The following is an 18,473-nucleotide window of genomic DNA, read 5'->3' as shown; positions in this document are numbered from 1 at the left end:
ATACTCTTAATAAAACCGTGGTTAAAAAATAGCTCGTGACAATAACTTGTTACACTATAAGAAAATCATCAAATAAAAATCCATTTTTAGAGACCAAAATAATTAATTGCAATATTAACTAAATTAGAAACCATTTTAGAAACTATAAAAAATTAGTTTCTATATTAGTTTTATTATTGTTAAATAATTTTTAAATTGGTATCTAAGTAGCAATCTAGGTTTTAACTACCAACTATTTAGATTCTAAATTTGGTAGAAAAAACTTTGGTTGTTAATTAGATACCAATTTAGAAACCATTTAACAATAATAGAAACTAATTTAAAAACCAAAAATTTATATAGTTTCTAAAATTGTCTCAATTTAGTCACTATAGTAACTAACTATTTTTTATCTATAAAATTAATTTTTATTTCATGATTTTTTTTTTAAGTTTTAGTAATAATATTTTGCAGTAATAAATCTGAACCAAATACTAAATTCTGAAAGACATAAAATTTGATATTCTTAGCCAATGTCTTAGGAAGAAGAAGGTGATGGAGACATGGACAAGGTTGTTGGAGTTGACACAGAAACTGAGACACACGAAGAAGGTTGAAACGTGCCAACATGTTCACTGGCACTTCTCTGAATTTACTGATATTCCCAACATTGCCCTCGGTTTTACTCTGGAATAAGGCCCCACCAGAATACCATAGAAAGTCTCTCTGCACCAAACACATCACTTTCACAAAGAAAGCTTGTCCCTTTTGGTAATAACATAACAGCTACCCAACCAAGATTTCTTTCCAGTATATATAATCTCTGTAGGCACTTCTTCCACATAAGCTTCTCAGGAGGTTCATTCATCTCTGCTGGTGAGTTTACTTGACACCCCATTTCCTCGTTTATGTTCAAGGTTTTGCCAAATTTTGGATCTTTTTCTACTCTTGTATCATGTTTTGAGCTGAATCATTGTGGGTGTAAATTTGGTGCTATCAGTTGTTAAGGGGTTGAAGTTAGTTCTTGCTGATTGGTGACTTTGATTCTGATTTGTGTATGAGTGTGTAGATCTTTAGCCTTTTCTATTTCTTGTATGGTAAGTTGCTCAATTTTATGTTTGATTCAATGCTGTCATGGAATTTGTCTTGAACCTCTTTGGCTTTGGATCTGCTGTAATCAGTGGTTGAGGTATTAATAGAAATATCAAGCATTTATTTTTCTCTACCAAGTGCAAGATCTGTTGGCAATACTTTCTTAAGATTGGTCTCTGAGTGGTCAACCCATAGTCGTGAGGAAGTTTGTCACCAAATCATCATCCCTTGGATGAATCTGTTAGATCTGGAGATATTTAATCCCTTTTCTGAGTTTTTGTTGTATGATTAGAAGAAAATGAGTTGATTCCTATTTCCTCAATGCCATTGTTGGCCCATTGATTCTTCACTGAAATTTGATGTATGCTGTTATATTTTTCACTAACATATATGAATTAGCTTCTAAAGACAAGCTATGGTGCGTTGTCTCGTTGTTCTCTAAAGTAGATATGATTGCAAATTGTTTTTCACCCTTATTGTGCTGTGTTAGTACTATCAAGCAAATGATTGGTATATAATAGATGTCAAATTCACCAACAAAACTTAGATGCAGTTCTATAATCATTTTTAGTGGTGTTCTCTAATCAGAATTGGAGTTTCACTAGGATAATCTATGTTGACCTTTAATAGAAAGCTTTATTGAGTAAACTCTGAGATAGAACTTTAATTCTAATTGAAAAACAACACCAAAAGCATCTGTTGAACTGTATCTATGTTTTGTCCATTAGCTTTTGCTGTTTGCTTGTATATACTGATGCATTTGTTATGTATATATTGTTTCTTGTGATAAAAAAAACTGATGCATTTGAACCCCTCGTTGGTTAGGTTGCTCAGAGAAGAAAAATGGTGAAGATTTGCTGCATTGGTGCTGGATATGTAGGGGGTCCTACAATGGCAGTCATTGCACTGAAGTGCCCCTCCATTGAAGTTGCTGTTGTGGATATCTCAAAATCCCGCATTGCAGCATGGAACAGTGACCAGCTTCCTATCTATGAGCCAGGCCTTGATGATGTGGTGAAGCAATGTCGTGGCAAGAACCTTTTCTTCAGCACTGATGTTGAGAAACATGTGTTTGAGGCTGACATAGTGTTTGTATCTGTCAACACTCCAACAAAAACTCGAGGTCTTGGAGCCGGCAAGGCTGCAGATTTGACATACTGGGAGAGTGCAGCTCGCATGATTGCTGATGTCTCCAAGAGTGACAAAATTGTGGTAGAGAAATCCACTGTCCCTGTGAAAACTGCAGAGGCTATAGAGAAAATTTTGAGTCACAATAGCAAGGGCACCAAGTTCCAAATCCTATCAAACCCTGAGTTCCTTGCTGAGGGAACTGCAATCAAAGATCTTTTCAACCCGGATCGGGTCCTGATTGGAGGCAGGGAGACCCCAGAAGGTGAAAAGGCCATTGAAACATTGAAAAATGTTTATGCTCATTGGGTTCCTGAGGAAAGAATCCTAACCACAAACTTGTGGTCTGCTGAACTGTCGAAGCTTGCTGCTAATGCCTTCTTGGCGCAGAGAATTTCATCTGTGAATGCTATGTCAGCACTTTGTGAGGCCACTGGGGCAAATGTGACACAAGTGTCCTATGCTGTTGGCACTGACACAAGGATTGGCCCCAAGTTCCTGAATGCTAGTGTTGGTTTTGGTGGATCATGCTTCCAGAAAGATATCTTGAACCTTGTGTACATCTGTGAGTGCAATGGCCTGCCAGAGGTGGCTGAGTACTGGAAGCAAGTGATAAAGATCAATGACTATCAGAAGAGCCGATTCGTGAACCGAGTAGTGTCCTCAATGTTCAACACAGTTGCAACCAAGAAGATTGCCATTCTGGGGTTTGCATTCAAGAAGGACACAGGGGACACAAGGGAGACACCAGCAATTGATGTGTGCAAGGGGCTACTTGGTGACAAGGCACGTCTCAGCATATATGATCCACAGGTGACTGAGGAGCAAATTCAGAGGGATCTGTGGATGAACAAGTTTGATTGGGACCACCCCATTCACTTGCAGCCAACAAGTCCTACAACTGAGAAGAAAGTGAGTGTGGTTTGGGATGCATATGAGGCAACAAAGGATGCAGATGGTGTTTGCATTCTGACTGAGTGGGATGAGTTCAAGAGTCTTGATTATCAGAAGGTGTATGACAACATGAGAAAACCAGCATTTGTTTTTGATGGAAGGAACGTTGTGGATATGCAGAAGCTACGTGAGATTGGTTTCATTGTCTACTCAATTGGGAAACCACTCGATCCATGGCTCAAGGACATGCCTGCTGTCGCATAAAACACATCTCAAGACATTCAGTTTGCTTCAATTTATCAACACCTTTTTTTTGGGAACAATTTTTCTTTGCCATTTTTCACTTCCCCATATATTAGTTTCCATTATGGGAAAAGTAGGAGGCCATATGTTTTGTGTTTCTCTCTACTGCAATTCATTACTGTTTGGTTGTTATGAGTTTACAAGGATTTTTCTTTTATTAGATTACTATTGTTGAAGATGCATATCTAACTCAGATAAATACATTTAATAGTATTTTTTTTTATTAAATTATTATTATTAAGTTCTTCTTTTCTGAATTAGGTATATTAGTATCGGAAAGAGGTTGACAATAAGTTTTTTCAAAATGGATTACTTGTCCCTCTGTTAGAGGTGTTCTAGAAATGTCTGCGATTGAGTAAATAGTTTCACAAACGAATGGATCGTATCGAATTGGAAAATGGTAAAAGTTATATCCTTTGTCGCCACTTTGCGAAAAATCGTTAGGTATCAATATGTTAGATACATGTAATTATAAATATATTTTAAAATATTTATTTTATTAAAATATTATTATTAGAGATTGTATATATAAATGAATGAAAGTTTGAAGTTTATTTATGATCATTTAAAACCATAATTACTATTTAAAACCATAATTACTATTAATTTGGTGAATGTTTTGATAATTTTTCTATATCAGAATGTTTTGGACCTACAACAGCCATAAAATTTGCTTTTGGGCTTTTCAATAGTTGATTATAGATATAAATCAGTTAAAAGGTAATTTTAGGATAATTAATTTCTTCTAATGAAAAATAAGTTTTTATATGAGAAAGTGAGTACATTAAGCTAAAAGAAGAACATGCTATTGAAAAATAATCATAAATTAATTTTTTTTAATTAATCATATTTGAGAACAATTATGTTGTCTAAATGGAGTAGTAATCAGAGTTACAATAATTGAATAATATTTGATGTTACAAAAATTGACAAAATATTAGGTCCTCATCTCAAAGAAATATAAAAGAAAACCTAGCAATTATTTATGTATACATTTGTTTGAGACAACAGAGCAACAGTGTAAAGATATCTGAAATGTAAAACTTTGAAATATTTATCATAAATAATCTCATTAGTTTAATTGAAATATAGAGAAAATGTAATTTTTTTTATTGTCATCCAATCATGTCCTAATGTTTTTGATAAAATTAACAACTTTTTATATAACTGGAAACACAAGCATCGTTTTGATTATATTATTTTATTTTATTGAGTTCATATATTTTATTTCATTGAAATTTAATATGTTCGAATTTTAATTTTATATTCCTTTGTAAGGAAAAAGACGTGACTACTCAATTTCAAATATAAGGTTGGTAAATTAGTAAAGTAATGAAAAAATAAAAAAACAATTTTGAAAAATGCATTAATGTGTTTTCTCTGCTTTCAAATTTTACAAAAAAGAAGAAGAAGAAGCCAGAGTCTGTAACTATGAAGAAAAAGGAAATTAGAAAAACAGCAATAAGGATAGGAGTAAATAAAAAAAATAAAATAGAAAGAGTTAATACAGAAACTTATAACAAAATGAGATTATCAGAATTATAATTATAAACAAAAAATAGATCGCAAAGACAATGAAAAGGTAAATTGTGAGATATTGGAAGTTGTTGGTTGATAGACACAATTTAAGAAAACAATAATTTTAAGAACATTTAATTATGAACTTGTAGAAATTTTAGCAGAGCTAAATCTTATTTAAAGTTTCTAAACACATAAGTTCTAATTAGGACTTGAAAAAAAATTCTTAAACCCTCGACTAAAATCTATAATGATACCAAATAAAAATATTAATAGATATTTGTGGATATTGAGTATGCATGTATGTTTTTATGTTATGTTTTAGTTACCTTTTATACTTGATGAGATGAATATAAGTTTCGTAGTATTCAATTATACTAGCTATAATAATTGTTAGTGAATTTTATTTGAATATTAAAAAAAGTAATTTTAGTGAAAGAAATACTAATTGAATAATGGTTTAGAATTTGATGTCATATATTTATATTTTTTTATTTATACTTATGAAATTGAAATTGTAAAACCTTCACCCTTTACTATTATCTCTCATTAAAAAACAAATTATTTTTTTTCTTTCTAAGTCCTCATCTAACTTTTTTTTAATTCCATTCCTTCAAACCTCATTTGTTACTGTGATCACACGTTGTACTAGCTAGAGAGCTAAAAGTCATTTTCAACCGATCAATTTTTTAATTAAAGTGCCTATTTTTTTTCTAAAGATTTTTTATTTTCTTTGATTTTGTTATAATACCTTAATGTAAATGATTTAGATGAGAAGATGACTTTGACACACTATCTTGATTTCTATGAGGGTTTATATTTTGTTTTGATCATAATTTGAATGTTTGAAAATTGAGTAAAAAATGTTTTGAGTTTAAGTTTAGCGTAATTTGGAGTTTGGGTTAATAGATGTTTGATTTGGAGTACTTTGAACTCAATACTCTTGTTGAGATGTTGATATAGTGGTTAAATTATGCATGTTAATTTATGAAATTTTTAAAACTAAGTTTTGAATATGGTTTAAAGGAGTAAAGTTAGCTTCCTATTAAAATGAGTAAATGATGATATTTGAGTAAATTATGATTATATTGATCATTTGAATTTATTTGAAAGTGATACTTGTCAAACTGGTTTTGGAAACAAATTTGGTCCTGCTGCATGAAGTTGATTTTTTGATATTTCTGCTTAAGTAAAAATAGAGCAGATACTCAATCTTTGCTCTCGGCCTATTTTTGCTCAAACAAATAAATTTTCGCTCAAACAAATAAATTTTCGCTCAAGTGAAACAATTTTCATTGAAACAATTTTTTTCGCTCAAGCTAAAAAAAATTCTTTTCTACAAGCTAATTTTGTGAGGTTAACATACTTAAGATAATATTAGAGTCAGATTTGTTTTGGTGCGACTTAGATAGAGACAAGTATGTCCCGTTATGGTAAATCCAACACTAGTTAGATTTAGGAAAAATGTATTAAGAGAAATGGGGGACAAGTATGTCCTGTTAGGGTAAAAACCCAACACACACTTGAGGGGGAGACTATTAGGAATCCAAGTATGAGTTGAAAGTTCAACACTGACTAGAAATAAGAAAGTTGAGTAACATATGAAAAAGAAAGACCCAGAAACACACAATCTTAAGATTTTGGATTGGAAGTGGTGTCATAATCTCTTATGTGGGTTTACTCTGGCTAAATGATGGTGAATCTCCCTAGTCTCTCCCTAATAGAAAAGCCCCAACAGTTATTGGGCTTCAAATCGGTTGTGAGGTTGAGTTAGGTATAAACACACTATTAAAGTAAGCTAACATAAGAGATTACAATTCTTTAATTGATTGAATGTGAATGTAAAATATAAATGTAAATAAAATATTAATTTGTATATTTAATTAATTTGTGGTTTTGTTCAAGTGGACTATTTTGTATGAAAAGAGTTGTTGAGAATGATAAAAAAAAATTGTATGGATTTGAGGTTACAAATCTAGGATGATTTGTGATCCATTGCATGATTTGTATTAAGCAAAGATCTTTGTTCTAACAAAGATTTCTAACTTCATTGATAGTCTAAACATCAATGTGATTGAAAAACTGAAGGAGAATTTATTGTATCATCAGACCACCAATTGTGAAATATACTCTAAACTTATCCTGATCCGTATAGCTGAATATCTAATAGGAGCCTTTGGAAGACATATATTGATATTTCTTAATAAATATCCTTTTATATATAGATTAATGTGTGATGTATATGGTACGTAAGTTTATGTTTTATGAAATTGGATTGGTTGTAAATTACTAATTAAATTCTACAACTGTATTCGGAGAAGACTAAGGAAGACTAAGGAATAGTCCAAGTTTTCTTTTTTAAAAAACATGAAAATGTATATACATATATAATTATGTTTATTTTATTTTAAAAAAAAACTAAATGTTTTTTCACATGTCCTCTAGTAGACTTATAGTAAAGATGATAATTTTATGTGGGTGCTACATAAATTATTTTTAAGAAGATAACTTTTTTAAAACTTATACTTTATTGTGCAATTTATTTAAATTTATTTTATTATGTAATTTTATTTAAATTATACTTTAAATTTAATTTTATTTAAATATAAAATGTAAAAAATACGTATAGGGGTCCATAAATAGTCGAGTATATTTTTTCGCGATATCCTTTAAACAAATTTCATTTTAAAGGACCACACCGATTAGTCATCACTACCTATAGCACTTTTATAATCAAGGTTATAATTTGTGAAAGACTTAACACTCTCATTACATAAAGATACAATGTGAAAGCAACCTTCTTTAATTGGTCTTCAATGATATATGCCATAATTAATTTTGTGACATATAATCAAACTAATTTTTTTATTAAATTAAAAGATTAAATATTATCTATGCATGTAATTTTAAGCTCAAAGTAATTTTAATAGTATAATATTGTAAATAAAAATGAAGCTGAAATAATCATAGATAAGGGAGAGAATTTGGAGATGAAGTTAATAGATATTTATTATAAGAGAAAGGTAGGTAAAGCTTTACAACAAGTAGTATCCATACATAACACAGATATATTAAAGAACTGCAAGCTTATTTTGATCAAGAGCGCACCTGAAGTGCCTCTGTTTGCAAAATATATTTGTTTATTTATTCTCTGGTACGAGGAATTATGCTAATCAGGGATCATCATCATAAGCACGTGCCACCAAGTGCGTCTGCACTTTCTACGGCAATTGGGCTGGTTCAATGTTCCATATCTCTCGGGCATATTCATGAATCGTACGGTCACTGCTAAACTTGTATGACCCTGCTGTGTTCAATATTGACATTCTTGTCCATTTCTGTATCCACATCATTTACAAATGTTAATGTTAAAAATAACATGAGACCAACAAGCATGATGCATGAAGGAACAGAACAACCATGGACAAAAGAACTATAACAACTGAATACAATTGATAAATACATTGCATCACATAATAGAACATGTAAATAAGTGAAAATACCAACACCTTCTAACATACTGTGCTATCTATTGGTTAAAATTTGTCTGAACTACATAATCACGAGTAAACTAATTACATATGAAGTTGAATAAAAAAAATCGATTGATTCAAAAGAATGTGTTGCTAGCAAGGAATAGGTGCAGGCATCCAATAGGCTAGCAGGGGAAACGAATATTTAATAGCAAATAGGAAGAAAGTCTACAAACTCACTTTTTGGTCTCTGTATGCTTCATCAACCTTCTCTTGGCATTCTATGTAGCTGGGGAAGTCCTTGCCCACAAGGAAATAATCTGCACGACCAAAACCTTCATTTCCCTCTAAGGATCCAATCAATTCGTCATAGTTGTAAGATCCAAAAACACCACTTCTGACAAATTCTTTGACTTCTTCAAATCGTGGATCGGGGACAAACTGAATTAAAAAAACATAGCGGGTTAACATATAATCATCTTAAGTTTTTAAGAAACCCAAGACCGACATTTCCTCAAACAACGATCTTTGTTCAAAATTCTTGTAACCTTATTATGAATTTCTTTCAACCATTAGCATTTGAAACACAGTAGAATACTTGTTCATGTGGGTATGCTCCAAACAGCATGGTATTAACAATGCTCCATAGTAATTAAAATGCACAAGGGTCTTAAGACAGACCTTTCCCTCTGCTCTTTCTTTCCTCAGCCCAGCAATTTCAGGAGCCTCGGCACCAAAGAGGAAGAAGTTATCTGCACCAACCTCTTCCCTAATTTCAACATTGGCCCCATCTAAAGTTCCAATCAATATGCAGCCATTCATTGCAAATTTCATGTTGCTGGTTCCACTTGCTTCCATTCCAGCAGTACTACACGAGAGAAACAGGGAACACAGATTAGTATATGTCTGTTTGACCTGTATCCTATTTCACAATGCACATTGAGTGCCAAGCTCGCTCTCACATGTCATTGGTGCTCGGTATGACTGGCTGGATTTCCAAACATAGTATTAATTTGCAAAGTTGCATTGCATACAACAATGCATAGGTTATGAAGAGGAGTTGGAGAGGTGAGATTCATGCTGTTGATCATCATGTTAAATTTTCCATGCACGAAATAGGTAGCAAAAGTTTTTGAATGAGAAACATCTTGATTTACATATGAATATGAAACAATTTGATGTAATTGACTCAACTTTCTATTTAAGGCTATTCATGTCAAAATTTGAATAGTTGCAATTAGTACAGTTGACAGTATCATGTTAATTAGTACATCTAGATCACCATTTACGTGAAATATAACTACCTGATATGTTGTGACAATTCACTTGCCGGAATAAGCATCTCAGCAACACTGACATTGTAATCAGGGACAAAAATAACCTGATTAAATATAAACACAAATTAACAATAACTTCATCCATTTGAAAAAATATGATACTGAAAACATGTAGGATCTTAACAAAGTATGAAGCTTTAAAGAAATTAGGTAAACCATTCCTTCCAAAACGACTCCCCTCTGGAGAAAATTTTCTATAAATTAAATGGCACAAACAGAGCAATTTCTTCTTTATATTTAGTATATTAGAAAACTTAATTATATGATTAAAAATCTTATTTTTAGATAGCCTAAAATTCAAAACAAGTGAATGGAATATGGATCTCTGCACACAGCAGCAGGGGGGATGACTACGGATCCTATCCAATTAAAAATAATTGGAGAGTCTCCCGTTTCACAATTTAGTCAATTAAAGAGCCAAATAGTCACAATTTAATCATTTAATCCATTAAATGGTAAAATAATTGATTATCCACTTAATATAATTGATTAAATTGTGAAAATAGAGACTCTAATTAAATATAATGGGGAAGCGATGGAGACTCTAATTCCATCTAATTAATTATAATGGGAAACATTCCAAAATTGTTTTATTATTTTTACAGGACCAAAATTATCCACTGAGAGAAATGTATCCAAGTGTGGAAATTTAATGATTTAATAGTCAAGAGAAGTCCTTACATATGTGTGTATTTTGGAAAATCCCATGAGTATACAGAGTTTGATGATATATTATGTTATCATCCTCTGTGGGGCCGTTGGTTTTTTCTTTTATATTTGCATAGTAGAATGTTTTACCATAAGGACTTGCATAATTGCATTTGTAATGTGGTGTGTTCATGCTAAATTATACTAAAAAATCTTTTTATAAAAAATGCACATTGATTTTAAATTAACATAAGCAACTTGCTTATTGCTAATAAAAATCAAATGTAGAACCTAAAAAAGATCCTGAGGCCCAGGTACTGTTAAAGGAATAATGCTTTACATCTTTATTTTCAAGAATATGCCTAAGAACTGTATGACAAAACATAAACCAACAAGTGAAAAAGAAACAGTTGGACTCGTGTACCTTGAGTAGATCTCCTATTTCAGGATCATGATTAACGGTTTCCCCAACATCTGTAATAAATTTCACAATTCTCTTGGCTTGCACATACGTAGCAAATGCTTTCCCCCCAAATATACAAACTCTAGGAACAAAATTTGCTTTCCTTTCCACAGGACTCATTTCTTTCATCTTCTTGTACCGGTAAACAATTCCAAGTATGTTCATTAATTGTCGCTTATATTCATGGATTCTCTTCACCTAAACCAAAGTAATAGAGCCAGCATTGAACAGTTTAGCAACATAGGGAAAAAACTGATGGAATGGGTAGAAATTGAATCCATTGTAACTAAATTGTTTGTCAGCAGAACAAAAATTGATGTTTAAAAGTAACATATTATCGGGGAGGGAAATAGGAATAGGACATGCAGCCTATCAATGACCTACAGCCTGGCCTAATTTCAGCCTGTGCTAACCTAGACCATACATCAAACAAGGCACACTTGGGCATTTTGAACAGGTCGTCTTCATATACATTACTTATGGTGCTTTGTACATTGTATAGGCAAAACAGAATCACTACTTTCTTAATAATCTGCCTTGATTGATAACTAAATCACAGTAATCACAATATGACCAATAACCACTGAGAGACCGTTACAACATTTTAAACTTTCCATTCTATCGTTGAAACTTAGAGCCCAATCAAAATTGGTGTAAAAGAAAAAGAAGAAAATAACCAATATAAAGGCATCATCTTACCTGGATGTCAAACATTGCATCAGGACTGACAAAATACCCTGTTTTTTCTCTGATAAATGCCGCAACTTTAACTTTGTTACTCCTCTTTGCTTCCCTCCACTGCAGTTGTAGATCCTCATTCTCTACAAACTGTAATAATTTATACCAGTATGATCAGGTTTAATGACAGGAATTTGGAAAATAGGCTGAGACTAATATGATCAAGTGATGCTTTTGACATACAATGGAAACACAACGTAGTCTACAGCACGCTCAATGCTAATTACCCAATTTCAGAAAATACCCATAAAATTGAAATCACGATACCATATTAATTCCTTTGAGATCAAGCAGCACGAGGATACCAAATTTACAATTTAGTTGAACGGAATTAAGCTCATCCCGGAATCCATAAGAATTCATATTTAAAAGCTCAACAAACCAGATATTCCATCCTGAATAGTGCGTCACAAGACATAGTTTATTCCATTGGAAAAAAATTTGAAGGAGCCCAGTAAATGCAAGATAGTTAGATTTTATAGCTTAGAAGTAATTACAATTCTTATTTATAGCTTAGAAGTAATTACAATTCTTATTTATAGCTGGTTCTTTGGGGATAACTTGTATCATTGATTATAAAATTCCAAAATTGAAGGCCATTTGTTTCCAAGAAGCATTAGGCTATGTGGTAGTATAACTGGTGCCACCAAACTTGACATTCATAAAAAGGAAATAAAAACTATAAAAGAGGAAAATGCAAAGCCATGAAGGAAAAATTCAAGACTAGGATAAGATTAATAAAGCAAATAAGGGTAACAACCTTCCTTAGCTCGGCTAATTTCTCTGTATTTAGGACCCAATCCTCTGTGCCTATCCACTCCGTTATTATTTTACTCAGAAGCGGATTGCAGAACTTGATCCATCTCCTTGGTGTCACACCATTTGTTTTGTTTTGGAATTTCTCAGGCCACAACTACAAAAAAAATATGGCATCAATTATATAAACAAATTTCCTAGATCTTGTCATAATCTAAAGAAAACATAAAATGATGAAGAGCTATTAAAGGTCCAAATATTAAATACATATCATTAGAAGTGTGAGAAGTTTCTTTCATCTTTTAAAAGCAGTATGCATGGAGCAATCACTTTGAAACAAAACAAATGAAGAAATATCCATATTTTATTTATAGTGCTATTATGCCCATTGGGCAAGAATGAGTTGTTTCCTCCCATTGGTCAGATAGTAAGAGTTGACTGCTAAGAGCTATTTGGTAATTTCTATTAGGAAAAAGCTAGCAATTTAGAAACATAACTCAGCTATGCACTACGTCATACTGACAGACCAACGAAAAATTTACCTTATAAAACGCATTGAAAACTTCATCTTTTACAATTTCACTGTGTATCTCTGCAACCCCATTCACTGCATGACCACCCACAACACACAGATTTGCCATACGAACCAATTTTGGTGGTTCTGGTACTGGCACAGGCAACTCTTCTTTCTCATCCTCAATGGAACTTTCATCCGTTCCCTTCTTTTCAGCAAGGGCTCCTTCCACTTCGTCGTTATCATCATCTTTTTTTTTTTCTTCTTCTTCTTCTTCTTCTACTTGTTCAGAACTTTGCGGCTCCTCACTAGGAATATCAGTCGTCTCTTTCGACTTAACCAGTACATCTGCAAATTCTTCAGGCAATTCAACATTTTCTAGTATTCTCATTTCCTTCAATTTATTCTCCAACAAGTCTGAATCTGCAGTGCCATATTCTGCAATTATGGTCCCAATCAACTGCAAAGCAGGAATACCATCAACAACTAATGCATGTACCCTGAAAGAAAGATGTTTATGAATGTATTTCAGTATTACCTCCTCATCAATCATTTCTATTATCTCAATATGGCGTGGAAGCAGTTTCTGCATAAGATCCAAGCTCCATTTCTCTAGTGCCTCGGGAAGAACAGTATGGTTTGTATATGCTACAGTCCTGAATCACAGTAGCAGATAGTAGATATTCAGTCAACCAACTCGGATTATGCATTAATAGATAATAAGAGTTCACCAGACACCTCTCTGTGTAAAATACCTTTGTGTAATATTCCAAGCATCTTTCCAACTTAAACCCTTTACATCTATTAAAATTCTCATCAGCTCTGGGATGCACAAGGTTGGGTGCGTATCATTCATCTGCACTGCAACCTTTTCAGGGAACTCTTCCCAATTCAAATTTGCTCCTGATCTTCTCTCAAAACAAGCAATTATGTCTTGAAGAGAAGCAGAACATAAAGTATATTGTTGCTTGAGACGAAGGGTCTTGCCCTCTATTGATTCATCCCCAGGGTAGAGTATATAACATATCTGCATTTGAAAACAAAAATACCATATATAATGAATGTCCTTTTATTAACTTGCATTCAGACTGTATCAAAATTGAAATTAACTGGAAAGCCTAAATATCATCAAAAGTAACTCGTATTTTCTACACATTTACACAGGACTTAGTCCAAACTCATATAGGTCATTAAATGTACACAAAAAGAGAGAAACCGTAAGATTTTAAAACTGAATATTAGAATGGTTACAAAAAGGGATTCTAAGCTTCTGCACAAGTAGTATATATAGAGCAGAAGGTGACATCTGACACTTGGGACAACTGGCAGCTAACAGAATAAACCTAAACAAAATTAAAGAGAATTGATATTCTCTTATATCGGTGATTATAAAAAGACACTCCAAAGACAAAATATGAAAAATACACATTACACTCAAATGTATGGAGAGGAATGATTTTTATGATACTTATTTTCTGCAATATTTATTCTAACACTTATTCAATTGGTCCCTTTTTTAGAATGTGAGTTAAAACTCAACTAAACAAAATTGAGTTATGAGGTGAGAACTACTCCTTCAGTCTCTAGCCGATGTGAGACTTCGGTTTAAAACTGGATCGTGAGATGAGGGTTGTCCCTCTCTTAAATTCATATTGCAAAACTCTATCTCTAGTCAATGTGGACCTTATTTTTCCAAATACATTTCAATAGATACGTATATCTCTTGCTGATTATAAAGAACTTTACACTAGCTATATCATCTAAACCTTTTCAGCGTTTGCTAGAGCCTCAGACGCTTCATTGTGTCTTCCAGCATTAAAAGCATATAAATCAAATTCTTCCGATGCAGCTTTTGTAGACCAAAGTCTCAAGTTGATTGTAGTCTTAGTTTTATATCCTGGTATTGGAACATCATGTGCAACAGCTTTTATTTCTTCTCCTCCAATCCAGTGTTTTTTACCATCTGACCCTGATACAACCTTGCCATAGAACTTTACAGGATATGAAACGTCATTTCTAACAATCTCCCAGGGACTGCCCATCTGTTAGACGAGGTCAGAAAGAAAGAAAGAAACATTAACAGAACAGAAAAAACATAGTGAAAACATTATAATTTTAATTTTTAAGTACATGCCATTTATCACTTATCAATAAATAATGAAACATACCTCAAGCCAATCTTCAGCGACTTCCTCCTGCCCCTCTTTGGTTATTCGTTGTTTAAATAAACCATACTTATATCTCAATCCATAACCCCAAGCTGGATAGTTCAAGGTTGCCAAAGAGTCCAAGAAACATGAAGCAAGTCGCCCCAGACCACCATTTCCAAGTGCAGCATCTGGCTCCTATCAATAGCCAAACAAAATGAATTACTCAACTATAGTAAGTTGCAACCAAATATTAATTTTGCTTCAATTACTCCTGTTGCTGTAGCTGTTCAGCAAAATAAAAAGGTTTGCGAGTTTGCAATGTCTTTAGGGAAAATGTAGATAAAGCAACTTAATAAGAGTATGATATGATCCATATCAATTGATTTTCTCCATCGCAAATATGCTATTGGAACAACATTTGTTTTGAAAAGTGCATCAGTTTGTTTACCTAAAGAGGTTATTTCATGTGGACTTACGAGGTTCTGGTTATACAAAAAGTAACTTTAAGAGAGCACTGAAACACTCAACATTTTAGAATAAAAATAAGAAAGAAGAAGTACATAGGGAATGTCACACCTGGAATGCCACATTTTCTAATTTATACCCAAGCTTGCTCAAAGCCTCGGCATAAGCACCAGTTAACTCTAGATTGCCTATTGCATTTAGTAATGCTCTACCCTGCACGATAAAATAACAAATAGAAACAAACATTAGACGCCAGAAATGTTCCAAGTTATTCAAATAATTATTGTAGCACCAACCTGCAAAAATTCCATCGAAAGGTAATATGCCTGCTTAACATTCAGCTTCTCGTAGTAATCATAGGTGGCATTCCAGTTAATAATGAGAGCATCGTGAACACTCTGTGCAGTTGCAAAAAAAGCCTGTGGTAGATCAAAATTATGTGTTGAAAACAATGGAGTGAACTCTGCATGGTATTTAATACTCGAGGCAATAGATGAAGCATCTGGCGTCGAGGAGCTGAGAGAGCTAGCGGCTTCAAAAAGAAACAATAAATAAACAAACACATAAGATTAATCAGGTCCTAATGAAGTTGTTGGACAAAAGATAGCTGCTGGTAACTTATTAAAAAGTCAAGAGCTGGGAATAATTTGTCAGAAGTCCCATCCTTATGCTACCCCAAAAGCGAATATAACAAAATATTATTGAGCTTTGGATAATGATTAGTAACTACATGTTTGGATGTAGAGAAAGAAAATAATTAGTTTTTTTTTTTTAAATTGAAATTTTCTACATTTTGGTTAAAAGAAAATTCAAGAAACATAATTAGCCATGCAAGCTTTGCCTTGATTTCAAATTTGAAAATTTTCTTTCCTCTTTTGGTTTCTTCCATTTCATCAAAACAATAATAGTGAGGGAACCCGGGTATGCATCTCCAGAACACACAATGTATTTCCATGTCAACATAAAAAAAAGGATCCCAATCCATAAACTCCTGAATAACTTCTAAAAAAAGCAGTAATAATAGCCAGCTTAATAAGATTATTTTCAACCATTGTACCTACAAATAAGGGAGTGAGGGCGTAAAAAACATATCATAAGAAATAAATAAATCCCAAAAACTTCTTTTTCAGTTGTTAAATCAAAACGAATTTAATGCATCCATTATAGAAAATTGAGATATCATACACACTAACAAGATACCACAAAGAAGGAGCATGCATATTATATCACACACAAATCAAATGAGAGGGAAGTTTCTATTTGAGGATGCAAAGAACAATCTTGACCATTTTAATAAATGATCAAAATTAAAACGTAAAAGTAACGAAACTTTTTAAAGTGATCATGTGAACTTTTAATAGCCTTTACTCCTGACTATATCTGTAAGATTGTGCGGTCACAATTTACTCTTCTCATTCTTGAAAATCAAAACAGTTCTCTCACTTTATACACACACTCCAACTTATTTTCTAGAAAGTGTATTTTATTTTTGGGAATATTTTAAGAAATCCAAGTTGTAAATATTTTTAACACTTCAACTTTATTTTAAAAAATAAGTGGCAGTATCTTAGCATCCTCAGTACTATTTCCTTCCACCTTTTCCATAGCATTTTCACAAGAGTTATATATTACCAACATATATATTATAAATGAATTTAATTATTAATCATATATGTTAAGATTAAGACTTTCTTAATTATATAAATACTAACATAAATGGATGATTAACAAGATTATTTTAATTAATTTCAATCTTAACCATCCACTTGAATAAGATTCAAGTTTATAATTATTATTTCTCACGATGACAAGAATTCTCACATGACATATACATACATATATTACCAGAAAAAAAATTATAAGCAAAAAAAAGGTGAAAAAATGAAAAGCGAGAAAACATTTTATTCACGAACAGACAAGATTGTTTTAATTAATTTTAATCTTAACTATCTATTTGAATTATACTATTGAGATTCGCTCGGTTTACCATCTCAATAATCGAATACGATAATTCAGATTCGTAGTTCACATTACAATAATAAACTTTTAATATATATATATAGAGAGAGAGAGGACATGCTGCTCAAAGGCCTTTCGTTTCAGAGGATGATCATTGGTCACAAATTACTTTTCCTATCATCAGTTAACAATTCAATACTAAACTGCAACTCTCACTCTACCGCAACCAAATCCACACGCTTATTTAAACTTTCAAGAACTTCACAGAGCTAAAATTAGCTTCAAACTGTTAAACGCTGTTAATTCAAAGCGAGAAGAGCCGAAAGCAAACCAAAAAATGCAGACTGACAGACAGTATATAAATATATATATATATAGAGAGAGAGAGAGAGAGAGCGATAGAGAGAGAGAGAAGCAAAAACTTCAGACCTTGTTGCTGAGCCACGGGATCGTGTAGTGTCTTCCTGGCCTCGCTACCGGAGACGCACTTCACAGCGGAGAAAGAGTTCCGCCTCCGGAGGAAGCTCAAGTTGGAGCTTCTTCCGATAAACCTGAGCCTCGATTTTGCGGAGGATCTCGCGGAGACGGTTAAGAGCACGGCGAGGGAGTTACGGCGGGGAAGCGCCTGAGCACCGGCGGAAGTAGCGGAGAGCCGCATTGTGGTGGAAGCCATTGCGAATCGCAAATCGCAATCTCTCTTCTCCCGAGATCAATAATCGCAGAGAGAGAGAGAGAGAGAGAGAAAGAGAAGTTTGTTTGTTTGTTTGGTTTCTCGGTCACGAGCTTTGGTAGTGTGAGTTTGTAAGTGAGGGTGTTGTGTGACTATAATGAAGATGGAGGTGTTACTGTGTGTACGGCGTGTCGAGATACGATATGACCGATAAGTAATCGAATCACGAGCTTCTCACTCCTTCAGACTCTTATGTGATTCTCTGTCGTTAAGCTCACCGAATATCCTCTGCAACTGCTCTGTTGGCGCTCTACCAGATTGCCACGTACTTGCTTTCCCTTCCACCTTAACCTTCCCTCCTTGTCCTCACCAAAATTTCCGATTCC

General features: G+C 33.1%; 2 protein-coding genes across 4 annotated transcripts; one reads left to right on the top strand and one right to left on the bottom strand.

Annotated features, from left to right (window-relative positions):
* The first annotated feature begins 519 nt into the window (after positions 1–519).
* On the top strand, positions 520–3,556 carry LOC137836953 (UDP-glucose 6-dehydrogenase 1). Of its 3 annotated transcripts, none has more exons than XM_068645761.1 (2): positions 520–855; positions 1,897–3,556. In XM_068645761.1, the coding sequence occupies exon 2, from the start codon at positions 1,915–1,917 to the stop codon at positions 3,355–3,357; it is 1,443 nt and encodes a 480-aa protein (XP_068501862.1). In that variant the 5' UTR covers positions 520–855; positions 1,897–1,914; the 3' UTR covers positions 3,358–3,556. The 3 variants fall into 3 exon arrangements, with proteins under 3 accessions (XP_068501862.1, XP_090157575.1, XP_068501863.1); XM_090301449.1 differs by having other exon boundaries at positions 822–896; XM_068645762.1 differs by having other exon boundaries at positions 852–1,076.
* Positions 3,557–7,905: 4,349 nt separating this feature from the next.
* On the bottom strand, positions 7,906–18,314 carry LOC137836951 (Glycosyl transferase, family 35). Its single transcript, XM_068645759.1, has 15 exons — positions 17,847–18,314; positions 15,755–15,990; positions 15,570–15,671; positions 15,012–15,188; positions 14,610–14,885; positions 13,599–13,870; positions 13,382–13,499; positions 12,872–13,303; positions 12,334–12,486; positions 11,535–11,663; positions 10,797–11,033; positions 9,692–9,768; positions 9,069–9,255; positions 8,628–8,828; positions 7,906–8,252 (listed from the first exon to the last, which is right to left on the bottom strand). Exons 1-15 carry the CDS (start codon positions 18,088–18,090, stop codon positions 8,136–8,138), a joined length of 2,958 nt encoding a protein of 985 aa, XP_068501860.1. The 5' UTR covers positions 18,091–18,314; the 3' UTR covers positions 7,906–8,135.
* Between the last annotated feature and the right edge of the window lie 159 nt (positions 18,315–18,473).

The sequence above is a fragment of the Phaseolus vulgaris genome, chromosome 4 (assembly GCF_051622355.1).
Source record: "Phaseolus vulgaris cultivar YP4 chromosome 4, ASM5162235v1, whole genome shotgun sequence".
In the NCBI taxonomy this organism is placed as follows: domain Eukaryota; kingdom Viridiplantae; phylum Streptophyta; class Magnoliopsida; order Fabales; family Fabaceae; genus Phaseolus; species Phaseolus vulgaris.
The sequence above is the reverse complement of the archived record's forward strand: the minus strand, read 5'-3'. Positions and strand labels throughout refer to the sequence as shown.